The following is a 17,711-nucleotide window of genomic DNA, read 5'->3' as shown; positions in this document are numbered from 1 at the left end:
CCTTTTTTCTGCTTAGTCCATTCAGCTGTTGATGCTTGTATATGCTTCACAAAGTTCTCATGCTGTGTTTTTCAGCTCCGTCAGGTAGTTTATGTTCCTCTCTACACTGGTTATTCTAGTTAGCAATTCCTCTATCCTTTTGTCAAGGTTCTTACCTTGCTTCTTTGCATTGGGTTAGAACATGCTCTTTTAGCTCAGCATAGTTTTTTATTACCCATCTTCTGAATCCTACTTGTGTCAATTTGTCCATGTGATCCTCTGTTCAGTTATGTGCCCTTGATGGAGAGACATTGTGATCATTTGTAGAAGAGGCACTCTGGCCTTTTGGGTTTTCAGTATTTTTTCATTGATTCTTTATCATCTTCGTGAGGTTGTCTAGTTTCAGTCTTTGAGCCTACTGACCCTTGGATAGGGTTTTTGTGGGGAGCCTTTTTGTTCTTGTTGATGCTATTGTTGCTTTCTGCTTGTTTGTTTTTCTTTCAGTAGTCAGGTCCCTCTTCTGTAAGGCTGCTGCAGTCTGCTGGGAGTTCACTTCAGGCCCTGTTTATCTGATTCTCTCCCGTGCCTGGAGATGTCACTCAGGGAGGCTGGAGAACAGCAAAGATGGGTGCCTGCTTCTCTCTCTGGGGCCTCTGAGGGGCACCAACCTGATGCCGGTAGGATCACTCCTGTATAAGGTGTCTGACAACCCCTGTTGGAATGTCTCACCCAGTTGGGTGGCACAGGGAGGAGGACCCGCTTAACAAAGCACTTTGGCCTTTGTTGGAGAGGGTGTGCTTTGCTGTGGAGAAACCCACTCCTCTGCACTGCCCAGATTCCTCAGAACTACCAGGAAGAGAGGCTAAGTCTGCTGGTCCGCAGAGACTACAGCCACCCCTCCCACTTAGGGGCTCAGGCCCAGGGAGATCCAAATTCTGTCCCTGAGCCTCTAGCTGGAGTTATTGGAGATCCTCCAGGAAAGCCGCACCCAATGAGGAAGGATGGGTCAGGTTTAAGCTTGAAGAGGCCCTCTGGCCACAGACTGCCACAGCTGGTGTGTTGGGCTGTGGGGACAAGTCTTGGGACTTGTCTTTTTTGTTTGGTTGTTTGTTGTTTGTTTTTTGTTTTTTGTTTTGAGACAGAGTCTCTCTGTCACCCATACTGGAGGGCAATGGTGCAGTCTTAGCTCACTGCAACCTTTGTCTTCCAGGTTCAAGTGATTCTTATGCCTCAGCCTCCTGAGTAACTGGGATTACAGGTGTGCGCCACTATGCCCAGCTGGTCTTTGTGTTTTTAGTAAAGATAGGGTTTCGCCATGTTGCATAGGCTGGTCTCAAACTCCCGGCCTTAAGTGATCTGCCCAACTCAGCCTCCCAAAGTGCTGGGATTACAAGCGTGAGCCAACATGCCTGGCCTTGTACTTGGTGTTTTAAAATGCAAAACATCTTGTACAGTCTTTCTTTCTTTGTTTATTGAAATTATTTATGCCTAATAAACAGGATTTAATATCTTTAATTTTCATTCCTTGGAATTAAATCTATCTGTCTCTGAGTTTTAAAGTTCTGCTTATCTAAAATCCAGAATGTCAACAACTCTGTTACTGGGTTTATAACCAAAAGAAAATAAATTATTCTCTCAAAAAGACACGTGCAATCTTATGTTCATCTCTGCGCTATTCACAACAGCAAAGACATCAAATCAACCCAGGTGCCCATCAGTGGTAGATTGGATAAAGAAAGTGTGGTACATACACAACTGTGGACTACTATGCAGCCATTAAAAAAATAAAGTCATGTCCTTTGCAGCAACATGGATGGAGCTGGAGGCCATAATCCTAAGCAAATAAACGCAGGAATGTGAAACCAAATACCTCAAGTTCTCACTTGTTGTTAATATTAGGAGCTACGCATTAAGCATATATAGCCATAAATATTGGAACAATAGACACTGTGAACTACTAAAGGGTGGAGGGAGGTGGGGGTAAAAGAAAAACTACCTTTGGATACTATGCTTACTATCAGGTGATGGAATCCATACTCTAAACCTCAGCATCATGCAGTATTCCCGTTTAACAAACCTACACATGTACCTCCTGTATCTAAAAAGTTGAAAGTTTTTGAAAAAAAAATTTATTCTTTATAAATTGTTACTATATGGTATATGGGGGATGTAGTGCTCTAAATAAATAAAACTGGAATTTCTTATCAGATAAAAAAATTAAAAGTCCAGAGTCTATGTATCTAAACCATACTTAGTATTTTTCTTTTACTGATGTGAGCTCTAAGGTGACATTGTCACTCTTTGTTCATTTCTGTCTTCCTCAAAATTAATTCCAGAGAAGCAATTCTGTTTGCTTTCTTTGTCTTTATGAATGATTCTTAAGGGAAACTGACTACTTTAATTGGTACCTTAGCTTCTGCAGCCTCTTCCTTAAATTTTCTTGATTTTTTTTTTTTTTGGTCCCCCAGGTTTAGTGGTTTTTAAACTTTTTTCTGTACTCCCTAACTTTGGAGACCAAATTGGAAAGCAGTTGTAAAGAGTGAGACTAAATTGAGAACTGCGAATGTAGCATTGCCTTAGAAAAATGGCCTGGTAAAATAGTGTTATTTATAAAATGATATATTTTACTCATTAATTTTTAATAGAACATTAATTTAAAATGTTTTTCACAGTATTATAAATAGAAAGTTTTTATATGTATCTAAAATAGGATTTCATTTCAGCAGCTTTTCATGATGTTGCATCTATTATAAAGCAAGCAATATTGTACTGTAAGATTAGGAAACTCAGAAATTTGTTTGCATGAACAATTTCAAAATAGGAAAGACATTTATCAGGACTGAGCTAATGAGTATTTGATGGCCCAGAGTTGGCAAAAATACAGAAAAAAATAATTTTTGGATTGCTGTTTTATTACAGAATAAAAGAGAAATACCAGCTCTTTGGAATGTTGAAGTTTCATGTTTCCTTATGTTTTTGTTTTGTTTACAGGTCCTCCTCCTTTCCCTGCAGAACCTGTTGTTTTACCTGAACCAGCATATGTTTCAAAAGTACATTATGGTAGGAAAGTTTTTTGTAATGTTCTTCTTTAGAAGAGTAGCCCAATTAAAAATAGTAACAACATTATTAAAATAAGCATAGGTATGAAAATGTACATTAACACTTTATCATGCAAACCTTTCACACTTCTACAAAAAGGAGAATGAAAGAAATAAGGAATGGAGAGGACAGATTGAAGAAAAGATTTTTTTTTTCCTATAAGGAGATGTTTTATCAATTTCATACATCTTTTTTAGAATTCTTTGCTTTGGTGGGCTTTGTCATGAACGAAAACCAATGGCTTTCTGGTACTTGGAGGTCATTTGACACATTCATTTCAAATAATTTGTTTATTTTGTTTTAATGACCATTATTTGTCACTCAAGCCCGAGAAAGCTGCAACTTCAGTTGAAGTTACTAGTTGTGTGACCTAGGACCAGTTACTTCTCTGTGTACCATTTTTACTCATCTATAAGATAGTCATTACAGTAATTATCTAATAGGGTTATCATGAGGATTAAATGAATTCATAAATATAAAATTCTTACATCAGTGCCTAGCACACCATAGATGCTCACTAAATAGTAACTAATATTATTTTAACAATCACATTTCACATTGTATGGTAGTTATTATATACTTTGCCTTTTAGATTATGAATCTCCTGAAAGCTAGACAATTATTCTTTTTTTTCTAATTTCATTATTTTATTTTATTTTATTATTATTATACTTCAAGTTTAAGGTACATGTGCACAATGTGCAGGTTTGTTACATATGTATACATGTGCCATGTTGGTGTACTGCACCCATTAACTCATCATTTAGCATTAGGTATATCTCCTAATGCTATCCCTCCCCCCTCCCCCCACCCCACAACTGTCCCCGGAGTGTGATGTTCCCCTTCCTGTGTCCATGTGTTCTCACTGTTCAATTCCCACCTATGAGTGAGAACAAGCGGTGTTTGGTTTTTTGTCCCTGCGATAGTTTGCTGAGAATGATGATTTCCAGTTTCATCCATGTCCCTACAAAGGACATGAACTCATCCTTTTTTATGGCTGCATAGTATTCCATGGTGTATATGTGCCACATTTTCTTAATCAAGTCTATTGTTGTTGGACATTTGGGTTGGTTCCAAATCTTTGCTATTGTGAATAGTGCCGCAATAAACATACGTGTGCATGTTAGACAATTATTCTTAATTTTTACTTTTACTACCGAGTGGGCACACTTCAGACTTTAACGTTTAGAGTATTTGTAAGAGGAAAAAGAAAAGGAACCTTTATTTTCCGTTTTCCAGGCCTGCAGGTTAGGATTTGAAAAGTTCTATGCCTATTCAGCATCCATTGTCTTTCTAAGACAGGAAAAAGGCCCTGCACATTTGTGTGCTTGTGTGAAGTAAAAGGACCAGACCAGGGAAAATAGGCCCATTCAAAAGACAAAATCCACCAATAGTTAGATATAGTGTGTGGCCTAACAGTTGTAAGAATTGATGAAGAGAGGGCAATGAGGGATCAGTCCTACAGCAGTGATCTCTTTTTTTTTTTTTTTTTTTTTTTTTTTTTTTTTTGAGACGGAGTCTCGCTCTGTCACCCAGGTTGGAGTGCAGTGGCGCGATCTCAGCTCACTGCAAGCTCCGCCTCCCGGGTTCACGCCATTCTCCTGCCTCAGCCTCTCCGAGTAGCTGGGACTACAGGCGCCCGCCACCACGCCCGGCTAATTTTTTGTATTTTTTTTTTTTAGTAGAGACGGGGTTTCACCGTGGTCTTGATCTCCTGACCTCGTGATCCACCCGCCTCGGCCTCCCAAAGTGCTGGGATTACAAGCGTGAGCCACCGCGCCCGGCCTACAGCAGTGATCTCTTAATATGGGAAGAGGTTTTTGTCTTTCCTTTCAGCTTCTGTGGACATTTTTAATGAATAAGGGGATAGAATCCTAAGTCAAGGATGGCAAATAATATAGATTGCTATTACTTCAGGAAAACAGGTGATAATCTGTGAGAAAGAATATGTAGTTTTTAAAAATACCAGGTTTGGTAGGCTCAGGTCAGGAGACATATCTGTCATAAAAGGGAAAGAAAATTCTTTAAATTTATGGGTAAAAAGAAGTTTTGGATGTTATAACTTTTGAAGAAGAAAGATTTGAGACCCACAAACTGTTGGGCCAGTTACAGAGGTAGTCACTATTTCCCAGCCTGTGTGGTTTGCTATATATATATGTGTGTGTGTATTTATTTATTTATTTGAGATGGAGTTTTGCTCTTGTCACCCAGGCTGGAGTGCAGTGGCACAATCTCAGCTCACTGCAACCTCTGCCTCCCAGGTTCAAGCGATTCTCCTGCCTCAGGCTCCCAAGTAGCTGGGATTACAGGCACCCACCACCACACCTGGCTAATTTTTGCATTTTTAGTAGAGACAGGGTTTCACCATGTAGACCAGACTGGTCCCAAACTCCTGACCTCAAGCGATCTGCCTCCCAAAGTACTGGGATTACAGGCATAAGCCACCGCGCCCAGCCTACTTTGCTATATGTTTCTAACTGGACCATATCCTCATTAAAAATAATGAGGCCAGGCGCAGTAGCTCACGCCTATAATCCCAGCACTTTGTGAGGCCAAGGCAGGTGGATCATGAGGTCAAGAGTTCAAGACCAGCCTGGCCAATATGGTGAAACCCTGTCTCTACCAAAAATACAAAAATTAGCCGGGCGTGGTGGTGCATGCTTGTAGTCCCAACTACTCGGGAGGCTGAGGCAGAAGAATCGCTTGATTCTTCGAACCCGGGAGGCCGAGATCATGCCACTGCACTTTGGTCTGGGTGACAGAGCAAGGCTCCATCTCAAAAAAAAAAAAAAAAAAGATCCATAGATAATTTTTGATGTATATTCTTGGTTATAAACTGTTCTATGGTAATCCTAGGTTACTTAGAACTATCTTCCTCCTCTTTCAAAATTTCTGTCTTTTTTAGTGAGAACATGGAACTATATCAAGAATCTAAATGCTTAGTGGTTTGTAGCAGTTCTCAATGGGACAAATAATAAGAGAATGTATTTTGATTGTTACAATGATTAGGGCATTCAGTGGGGTGCTGGTCATCTTGCAAAGTGTGGCACAGTCCTGTATAACAAAGAATTGTCTTGTGTCCTGTATGACTTGAATATATCATCAGACAGACTCTACAGATATAAATCAGTAGTCTGCTAGTATGCAATACTGACACATCCTTTTATAAGTTATCCAAAAAGCTCAATAACTCATATTCTTTTAGAATTGAAAATTTTGAAATCTCAGTCATGACCTAAATTATGAATTTGCTTACAGATGTCTATATATTATTAAATAATTTGATTGTAAGGTTATAATAAGAATAATAAGACAGCTCTAGGAGGAGCACTATGTTCTTGAAATTTATGTTTTGATTTTTTTCTAGAAGGGAGACATATTCAATATGCAAAGATTTCACAGATCGTTAAAGAAACATTTGATCAACTAATTTCTAATCGCTCAGAATACCTGAAATATAGCAGTTCATTGGCTGCTTTTATAATTGAAAGAGGTAAGTCCACATATTTGGGAAAAACTAATATTGTAATAATCTAATAGTAATATTTTAGTTAACTATCTTTGCCACTGTACACAGTGGTGTTGCATTGATTTGAAGTGACTTTTTCTAGTAAGTGTGGGTCATTAAACACAAAGCTTCTCCAAGGTAGAGATAAAGCACACTGACCAGGACCCAACATAGAACTGCAAAATAGTGAAAGTCTTTACATTTTAAACCTTAGCCCTGCTGGCATCACTACCCTTCTGAAATCTAGTCCTCAGTAACATTAAGAATAGCATCTTTTCTTGATTTTCAAGTAAGAAAAGATTGAAATATGGAATCTTATTCTTGTGGATGTATAATGTTGTGATTCTATGTTTTTATCTTTTGTTAACACTTTAATGTTCTGAGTTCATCATTAATTGAAACCATTTGAGTCTTACATTCATCTCTGAATTAGATATTATAAATTACATAGAAACAGTTTGAGATTTGATTCCTATTCTTAAGGAGTTGTTAGGATCTAAGTAGGCAGAGTAGATATATATACTAGTTGAAAGTCTAAGATGATAAAAGTTAAAACTTGTTTTCCATGATGCAAAAAGTGTGTGAGAATTCATAGATAGGGAAGAAAAGATAGGGTTTAAAATCTTTTGGAACAGGCATGACTTAAGCTGTAACTTTAAGGGTTGATAAAATTTGGATAAATAGAAGAAAGGAAGACATTTTTGCAGAGAGAAAGGAATGAGGGAAGCAGCAGTGAGAAAACTACAGGACAATGAGTAAATTTGTTGCTAGTACAGATTAGCCTGTATACAGGAGTAATACAAAATGCAGTTAGATTGATAAAATAGTGCCAGATTATGGAGTGGTTTAAAAACAGGTCAAAAGTTAAATTTAATAAGATCAGTTAAATCTGTAATTTCAAACAGTGATAGACCGTGGGCTGTAATTGTTGGGAGCATTAATCAGACTCAGTTCTGCTATTTAAATTACTTTGGGCAAATTATATACTTAACATCTCTATGCTTTAATTTTTTCTCATTTCTTAAAAGTAGAGATAATAGAAACAATAACAACCCAACTTCATGGAGTTGTTAGGATTAGATATAATAATGTCAATATTAGTACTTGGCATTTAGTAAAAGCCTAATTTCATTTGTAATGATTAAGATAAATGAATATTTAAATAATAATTGACAAATAATTTTTTAAAAGATTGCAGGGGTTGAACCTGAATTATGGAATCACAATTTATGTGGTTGTGATGGAGTGCCTACATTAGAGTTGAGATGGACATAAATGGGAAGGGAAAAATACATCTTTTAAAAAAATTTATTTGATAAGGTGAAAGTGACAATAAGTGTTAGATGAAGTGACATGAATAAAAAGTAATACCAACATTTAAAGTTGACATAGGATAATCATGTTTCCTCATCCATAGGGAATCTAGAAGCTAGTGTGAAGCTGATTGAAGAAGAGCATGGATAAGAATAATAAATGTACTTTTAGATAATATGAGTACGAATATAAGCAGGAAAAGCCTGAGTGCAATCAGATGAACATTCCTGGAGTAACTCACACAATCAGTACATATTTAAGATGTATTATTAGAAACTTGGCCTCATCAGTTTTAAAAAAGTTTCAGTAGTTTTGGGGGAACAGGTGGTGTTTGGTTACAGGGATAAGTTCTTTAGTGGCGATTTCTGAGATTTTGGTGTACCCATGACCCAAGCAGTCTATGCTGTACCCAATGTGTAGCCTTTTATCCCTCATCCCCCCTACTACCCTTCCCCCAGCGCCCCAGAGTCCATTATATCATTCTTATGCTTTCGTGTCTTCCTGGCTTAGCTCCCACTTGTAAGTGAGAACATACAATGTTTGATTTTCCATTCCTCGTTACTTCCCTTAGAATAATGGTCTCCAACTCAATCCAGGCTGAGTAGTATTCCAAGGGTGTGTGTGTGTGTGTGTGTGTGTGTGTGTGCGCGCCACAATTTCTTTATCCACTCATGATCGATGGGCATTTGGGCTGGTTCCATATTTTTGCAGTTGCAAATTGTGCTGCTCTAAACGTGTGTGCAAGTGTCTTTTTCATATAATGACTTTTTTTTCCTCTGGGTAGATACCCAGTAGTAGGATTGCTGGATCAAATGATAATTCTACCTTTAGTTCTTTAAAGAGTCTCCATACTGTTTTCCATAGAAATTGTACTAGTTTACATTCCCACCAGCATTGTAAAAGTATTCCCTTTACACCACATGCACGTCAACATCCATTATTATTTTAATTTTTAAATTATAGCCAGTCTTGCAGGAGTAAGGTGGTATTGCATTGTGGTTTTGATTTGCATTTCCCTAATAATTAGTGATGTTGAGCATTTTTTCATATATTTTTGGCCATGTTATATCTTCTTTTGAGAATTGTCTATTCATGTCCTTAGCCCATTTTTTTGATGGGATTATTTGTTTTTTTCTTGCTGATTTGAGTTCCTTGTAGACTCTGGATATTAGTCCTTTGTCAGATGCATAGTTTGCAAAGATTTTCTCCCACTCTGTGGGTTGTCTGATTACTCTGCTGATTATTTCTTTTGCTGTGCAGAAATGTTTTAGTTTAAGCCTCATCTATTTATCTTTGTTTTTGTTGCATTTGCTTTTGGGGTTCTTGGTCATGAACTCTTTGCCTAAGCCAAAATGTAGAAGAGTTTTTCCAGTGTTATCTTCTAGAATTTTTGTGGCTTAATGTCTTAGATTTAAGTCTTTGATCCATCTTTGTTTTTTTTTTTTTTTGAGACGGAGTCTCGCTCTGTCGCCCAGGCTGGAGTGCAGTGGCTGATCCATCTTGAGTTGATTTTTGTATAAGATGAGAGATGAGAGACCCAGTTTTATTGTTCTACATGTGGCTTGCCAGTTATCCCAGCATCATTTGTTGAATAGGATGTCCTTTCCCCACTTTATGTATTTGTTTGCTGTGTCGAAGGCCAGTTGACTGTAAGTATTTTGTTTTATTTCTGGGTTCTCCATTCTGTTCCATTATTCTGCGTGCCTAGTTGTATACCAATACCAATACCATGTTGTTTTGGTAACTATAGCCTTGTAGTATATAGTTTGAAGTCTGGTAATGTGATGCCTCCAGATTTGTTCTTTTTGATTAGTCTTACTTAGGCTATGCAGGTTGTTTTTTGGTTCTATGTGAATTTTAGGATTTTTTTCTAGTTCTGTGAAGAACAGTGATGGTATTTCTATGGGAATTGCATTGAATCTGTAGATTGCTTTTGGCAGTATGGTGATTTTCACAATACTGATTCTACCCATCCTTGAGCATGGGAGGTGTTTCCATTTGTTTCTGTCATCTGTGATTTCTTTCAGCAGTGTATTGTAGTTTCCCTTGTGGAGATCTTTCATCTCCTTGGTTAGGTATATTCCTGATTTTTTTTTTTTTTTTTAGCTGTTGTAAAGGGGGTTTAGTTCTTGATTTTATTCTCAGCTTGGTCACTGTTGTGTATAGCAGAGATACTGATTTTTGTACATTGATTTTGTATCCTAGAACTTTGCTGAATTCATTTATTAGATCTGGGAGGTTTTTGGATGAATCTAGGGTTTTCTAGGTATACTATCATATCATCAGTGAACAGTGACAGTTTGACTCCCTCTTTACTGATTTGGACGTTCTTTATTTCTGTCTTTTGTCAGGTTGCTCTGGCTAGGACTTCCAGTACTGTGTTGAATAGAAACGTTGAGAGCAGGCATCCTTGTCTTGTTCCAGTTCTTTCTCAGGGGGAATACTTTGAACATTTCCCTGTTCAGTATAATATTGGCTGTGTGTTAATCACAGATGGCTTTTATTACCTTAAGGTATGTCCCTCCTATGCCAGTTTTGCTGAGGGTTTTAATCTTAAGGTGATGCTGGATTTTGTCAAATGTTTTTTCTGTATCTATTGAGATGATCACATAATTTTTGTTTTTAATTCTGTTTATGTGTTGTATCACATTTATCACCTTGCATATGTTAAACCATCCCTTCATCCCTGGTATGAAACCCACTTGATCATGGTGTATTATCTTTTTATGCTCTTGGATTCAGCTAGTATTTTTGTTGAAGATTTTTGCATCTATGTTCATCAGGGATATTGGTCTTTAGTTTTCTTTTTATTTAATGTCTTTCGCTGGTTTTGGTATTAGGGTGATACTGGCTTCATAGAATGTTTTAGGGAGCATTCCCTCTTTCTCCATCTTTTGGAATAGTTTCAGTAAGATTGGTACCAATTCTTCTTTGAATGTCTGATAGAATTCAGCTGTGAATCTGTCTGGTTGCGAACTTTTTTGTTGACATTTTTTAAATTATGGTTTCACTCTCACTGCTTGTTATTGGTTTGTTCCGAGTTTCTATTTCTTCCTGGCTTAATCTAGGAGGGTTGTCTGTTTCCAGGAATTTATCCATCTCTTCTAGATTTTCTAGTTTGTGCATGTGAAAGTATTCATAGTAACCTTGAATGATCTTTTGTATTTCTGTGTCATCACTTATCTCCTGTCTTGTTTCTAGTTGAGCTTATTTGAATCTTGTCTTTTCTTTTCTTGGTTAATCTCACTACTGGTCTATCAATTTTGTTTGTCTTTTCAAAGAACCAGCTTTTCATTTCATTTATCTTTTGTTTTTGGTATTTTTTGTTTCAATTTTGTTTATTTCTGCTCTGATCTTTATTATATCTTTTCTTCTGCTGTGTTTGGGTTTGGTTTGTTCTTGCTTCTCTAGTTCCTTGAGGTGTCACTTTAGATTAGTCTGTTTGTGCCCTTTCAGACTTTTGATACAGGCATTTAATGCTATGAACTTCCCTCTTAGCACCACTTTTGCTGTATCCCAGAGGTTTTGATAGATTGTGTCACAATTATTGTTCAGTTCAAATAATTTTTTAATTTCCATCTTGATTTCATTGTTGATACAAAGATCATTCAAGAGCACATTATTTAATTTCCATATACTTCTATAGCTTTGAGCATTCCTTTTGGAGTTAATTTTCAAATTTATTCCACTGTAGTCTGAGAGAGTACTTGATATAATTTCAGTTTTCTTAAATTTACTGAGACTTGTTTTGTAACCTGTCATATGGTCTATCTGGTAGAATATTCCATGTGCTAATGAATAAAATGTATATTCTGCAGTTGTTGGGTAGAATGTTCTGTAAATATCTGCTAAGTTCATTTGTTGTAGGGTATAGTTTAAGTCCATTGTTTCTTTGTTGACTTTCTCTCTTGATGACCTGTATAGTGTTGTTAGTGGAGTATTAAAGTCCCCCACTATTACTGTATTGCTGTCTTATCTTTTTTCTTAGGTGGTAGTAGTTATTTTATAAATTTGTGAGCTCCAGTGTTAAGTGCGTATATATTTAGGATTATGATATTTTCCTGTTGGACTAATCCTTTTATCATTATATGATGTCCCTCTGTGTCTTTTTAAACTGCTGCTGCTTTAAAGTTTGTTTTATCTGATATAAGAATAGCTACTCCTGCTTGCTTTTGGTTTCCATTTGCATGGAGTATCTTTTTCCACCTCTTTACCTTATGTGAGTCCTTATGTGTTAGGCAAGTCTCTTGAATACAGCAGAAATTTGGTTGGTGAGTTCTTATCCATTCTGCAATTCCATATCTTTTAAGTGGAGCATTTAGGCCATTTACATACAACGTTAGTCTTGAGATATGGGGTACTGTTCTATTCATCATACTAGTTGTTGCCTGAATACCTTCGGTGTTTTTTTTAATTGTGTTATTGTTTTATAGGCCCTGTGAAATTTATGCTTTTATGAGCTTCTATTTTGGTGTATTCTGACGTTTTGTTTCAAGATTCATAAGTCCTTTTAGCATTTATTTAATACTGGCTTCACAGTGGTGAATTCTCTTAGCATTTGTTTGTCTGAAAAAGACTTTATCTTTCCTTCATTCATGAAGCTCAGTTTTGCTGGATACAATATTCTTGGCTGATAATTATTGTTTAAGGAGTCTAAAGGTAAGACCCCAATCCCTTCTGACTTGTAGGGTTTCTGCTGAGAAATCTACTGTTAATCTGATAGGTTTTCCTTTATAGGTTACCTGATGCTTTTTTCTCACACTCTTAAGATTCTTTCCTTCATCTTGACTTTAGATAGCCTGATGACTTTGTGCCTGGGTGATGATCTTTTTGTGATGAATTTCCCAGGTGTTCTTTGAGCTGCTTATATTTGGATGTCTACATCTCTAGCAAGGCCAGTGAAGTTTTCCTAAATTTTTCCCTCAAATACGTTTTCCAAACTTTTAGATTTCTCTTCTTCCTCAAGAACACCATAGTTATGTTTAGTCATTTAACATAATCCCAAATTTCTTGGAGGCTTTGTTCATTTTTTTATATTCTATTTTCTTTGTCTTTGTCAGATTGGATTAATTAAAAGCCTTGTCTTTGAGCTCTGAAGTTATTTCTTCTACTTGTTCTAGTCTATTGCTGAAACTTTCCAGTGCATTTTGTATTTCTCTAAGTATGTCTTTTCCAGAAGTTGTGATTTTATTTTCGTTATGATAGCTTTTTCTCTGGAGACTTTTTCATCCATACCCTATATATGTTTTTAATTTCTTTAATTTGGTTTTCACCTTTTCTGGTACCTCCTTGAGGAGCTTAATAATCTTCTGAATTCTTTATCTGGCAGTTCAGAGATTTATTCTTGGTTTGGATGCATTGCTGGAGAGCTAGTGTGATCTTTTGGGGGTGTTATAGAATCTTGTTTTGTGATATTACCAGATTTACTTTTCTGGTTCCTTCTCATTTGGGGAGACTGTTTCAGTGGAAATATCTGGAACTCAAGGTCTGCTCTTCACATTCTTTTTCTCCATGGGGTGAGCCCTTGGTGTGGTGCTCTCCCCCTTCCCCTAAGGATGGATTTTCCTGAGAGCCAGACTGCAGTGATTATTATTGCCCTTCCGGGTGTAGCCATCCAGCAGGGTTACCGGGCTACAGGCTGGTGCTGGAGAATGTCTGCAAAGAGTCCTGTGATGTGATCCATCTTCAGGTCTCCCAGCCATGAATACCAGAACCTGCTCTGGTAGAGATGGCAGGGTAGTGAAGTGGACTCTGGGGAATCCTTGGTTATAGTTTTGTTTAGTGTGCTGGTTTTCTCAAATGCTGGTTATGCTAGCAGTGAAGTTGTCACATGGACAGACTCAGGACCTCTGGTTAGCCAGGATGTTGCAGGTGGTGAAATTAGCTGTTGTTTTCTCCTTCTTTGGAGCAGGGTGGTTCTGTTATGAGTTGCTGTAATGGCTTGAGTTGATTGGCCTCCAGCCAGGAGGTGGCACTTTCAATAGGGCACCAGCTGCCGTAGGAGAATGGGGGGATATAAGCTTGCCCTACCTTAGCCAGGATAAGTATTCAGGTTTCTCTGGCAGTGGATGGGGCTGTAGAGCTCCCAAGAGTGCCTTTTGTCTTCGGCTACCAGCGTAGGTAGAGAAAAACCATCAGGCAGAAGCAGAGTTAGGTGGGTCTGAGCTCAGACTCTTCTTGTGCTGTGGCCACTGTGGGGGATGGCAGGATGCTTCTCAGTCCAATGGAGTTATGTTTTAGGGGGATTATGGCTGCCTCTGCCCTGTCATACATGTCACCAGGGAAGTTGGGGAAAGCCAGCACTGACAGGCCTCACCCAGCCCCCACACAGCCAACAAGGCCAGTCTCACTCCTGCAGTGCCCCACCAACAGAGCCAGTTTATATTCAGGCTGCAGCAGGCAGTGCTGAGATCTTGCATGAGGAGGGTATAATCCTCCCCACTGAGAAAGGAAGCAGGGCTTTCAGGCCTGGAGCCTGTCATAGGGTGTGGCTTCTGCGCTTCTATCGCTTCTATCTGCACTTCCCATTCACCCCCATGGATTCTGCTCAGGAAAATTTGTGCTCGGTCAAAATTATGACAGACTTCAGCTAGAAGCTTCCTTTAACCTGTAGCCCCTTCCCAGTCCCACTGGCTGCCTTACCCAAGGACCCCTTGAGATAAAGCCAGGGATGACTTCCATGGGCTGGGGACTGGGATTTCCTACAGGGCTCTTCCCACTGTTTGTCTTCTATTTTGCTTGGCTTCCTAAATTTATTTCATCTCTAGGGAAAGTTCAGTCCTTCTCCTGTGATCTAGATTTTTAGGTTCCCCAGTAGGGATGTGTGTTCAGAGGTAGACTTTTCCCCACCTCACACTTTGGGAACTCAGTTTTTCAGCCTTCTCACAGAGTTTGCAATGGCAAGCTACTTCTTTCAAAGGGTCTGTGAATTCCTTTCGTTTTCCTGGTATGTTCCTGCAGTGGTTCTTGGAGTAAAAGTTCATGATGTGAGTCTCCACACTCTATTCTGTTCATCCAAGTGGAAGCTGCATGCTAGTCCTGTGTCCTATCTGCCATTTTCCCCAATCAAAAATCACCTTATCATTTTTAATTGGGTCTATAAGAAGCTGTCAAATCTAAATGTCCTTCCCTCCCCTGCCACCAAATCTATATACTTTCCTGCACTTGTATGCATCTTCTCTACTGTGACAGTAGAGGAAGCATCACTCCTCATATAGGCTAATTCTTCTACTTAAATTCTGATTCCATTCCTTCTCACATCTTGATAAATTCTTTCTTTCAGTTAACTCTTCTTTTTCCGGCAATAACAAAGAAGTATCTCCCTGAAGCATTGCAAGTTGAGTTACAGAGCTGAGAAAGAAGCTGAGTTCTTTGCTACAGTATTACCCTTTACAACTCAGAGCTTATTATCACCATTCCAGAACTTATGCTGACACTATATAATTCTATTTAAGGGAAGGTTTACAGACCTGGTTATTGAGTCAGATTCAGCATTCATAGCGTGACATCCGTATCCTAGGAATGAAAGCAGAGTCTGTGCCCAGGTGTCCATGAATAATATATCTTTGCTTTCATCTCTTCAGTATTCTGGAAAGCCTGGCTTCCAAAATTTCCATCCTAAAAATAAAACAAAGAAACCCTCCTTTAAACCCATGACACCTTTTTACTTAACCCTGTCATTATTTATTTGACTTTGTAGCCAGACTTCATCAAGAAGCTCCTGACAGCCACTGTGTCTACTGTTTACTTCAACTTAGTTTTTTCTTTTTCTCCACTACTTCTTGGAAATTAGCCTTGCCAAGGTACCCACTGCCTGCATGTTGCACAATCCAGTGGATTTTGTTACCTATTTACTTGACTTGCCAGAAACATTTAACACAGTTTACCACTCCTTGTTTTTTCTACCACAATACCTTCCTGGTCTACCTGCTGTCCACCCTACCACCCACAATATTGACAACAAATTTCAAATATACAATACATTATTATTAACTGTAGTCTCCATGCTCTACATTAGGTCTCCAGAAGTTATTAGTTTTACAACTCCAAGTTTGTACCCTTTGATCAATGTGTCTCCATTTCCCCTTCTTTCTAACCGCTAGTAACCACCATTCTACTCTGTTTTTATAAGTTCAACCTTTTTAGATTCCACATATGAGTGAGATTATGCAGTGTTTGTCTTTCTGTGTCTGGCTTACTTCACTTAACATAATGTCTTCCAGGTTCATTCATATTGTTGAAAATGGCAGAATTTTCTTCTTTTTGGGGGGGCTGAAAAATATTCCATTTATATATGTCATAGTTTCTTTATCTGTTTATTGGGACATATTAGGTTGTTTCTGTATCTTGGCTATTGTGAATAATGCTACAGTGAACGTGGGAGTATAGATACCTCTTCGGATATTAATTTCACTTCCTTTGGATATATCCACAGAAGTGGGATTGCTGGATTATATGGCAAGTTATAGTTTTATTTTGTTGCGGAATCTCCATAGTTTTCCACAATGCCTATAAAAATTTACATTTCTGCCAACAACATATAGGGGTTTTTATCTACATCCTCACGAAAACTTACATTTTGACTTTTTGATAATAGACATCCTAACAGGAGTGAGGATATCTCATTGTGATTTTGACTTGCATTTCTCTGGTGATTAGTGATGTTGAGCACCTTGTCATATACCTGTTTGTGTGTCTTCTATAAAAGAAAATGTCTTTTCAGGTTCTGTTTCCATTTTTAAATCAAGTTAGTTGCTTTTTACTATTGAGTTGTGGGAGTTACATATATACTTTGAGTATTAACCCTTTATTGGAGATATGGTTTGCAAATATTTTCATCTGTTCCGTAAGTTGTCTTTTTATTTTGTCGATTATTTTGTTTGCTTTGTAGGAGGGAAATGTAACCCAAGATGGTTTTTACTTCGGTAGCTTCCCCATAGCTCTTTGGTAAAAATCCATAAACTTCTCAGCATAGTATACTATATAACACCTCTTTCTCCAACTTCATCTTACACCATTCCCTTCACCCCACTTACTGGATTAGCTATACTTCTCTCTTTGCCCAGGAGAGAAATAGTCTTCTGTCTTTGCCCAAGGCGGTGTGCATGTGTTCTTTCTTTTGGCTAGAATACCCTTTGTCTCACTGGTGCTGAAGCTTAAATTTCAGCTCGTTAGGGAGGGATTCTGCATGAGGTAAGCTTTTCTCTCATTATCTTCACGTAAGCCCCATAATTGTTTCCTTCAAAGCACTTATCACACTTTGGGGTTTGTTTAATCTTTTTTCTGTGTCTTCTGCTATAAGCCCTATGAAGGTATGTCTTGCTCAACATTTTATTCCTAACATCCACTTTAGTGCCTGGTACTTGGTAACACCTCAGCAATTGTTGCTGAGTTATTAGGTTGGTGCCAAAAAAAAAAAAAAATGATTAAGAACTGCAATTACTTTTGCACCAGCCTAGTAGTAAAAATCCATTAGGCGGTTGTAAATGTAGAACTGAACTTTGTTTGAAAAACGAAAACTCAGGATTTCCTGACGTAAGAGATAGAAAGAATGAGGAGGATATTCAAAGGGGAATATGGGGGAAAAAAGAGTGATCTAGTCACTGGGCAATGGAAAGAATTAGAATGTGAGAGGAAAAAAGACTTCCAATTGTGTATTTTTGGAGCATAGAATTTCCAGGAGATTTCAAGCGGGCCACAGCAAAATGTGAATGGAGGAAAGCTACTGGAAAAAGCATAAGGGTTTGTGTTTCTTTTTTGTTTCTAAGAAAGCAGCTCCAGTAGAACAGAGAAAGAAACTAATTTTGTTTAT

General features: G+C 37.9%; 1 protein-coding gene across 3 annotated transcripts in view; it reads left to right on the top strand.

Moving 5' to 3' along the window:
* The window catches only part of ADAD1 (adenosine deaminase domain containing 1), a 66,840-nt gene that overhangs the window by 11,945 nt on the left and 37,184 nt on the right, over positions 1-17,711 (top strand). For all 3 annotated transcript variants that reach the window (XM_003271348.3, XM_003271346.4, XM_003271347.4), the window contains 2 exons: positions 2,971-3,039; positions 6,446-6,571. In XM_003271348.3, the coding sequence (XP_003271396.1) occupies positions 2,971-3,039; positions 6,446-6,571 (195 nt within the window). The remainder of the gene's footprint in view (positions 1-2,970; positions 3,040-6,445; positions 6,572-17,711) is intronic.

Source organism: Nomascus leucogenys, chromosome 7b, assembly GCF_006542625.1.
Source record: "Nomascus leucogenys isolate Asia chromosome 7b, Asia_NLE_v1, whole genome shotgun sequence".
NCBI lineage: Eukaryota > Metazoa > Chordata > Mammalia > Primates > Hylobatidae > Nomascus > Nomascus leucogenys.
This window is presented reverse-complemented; position numbering and strand designations above follow the sequence as displayed.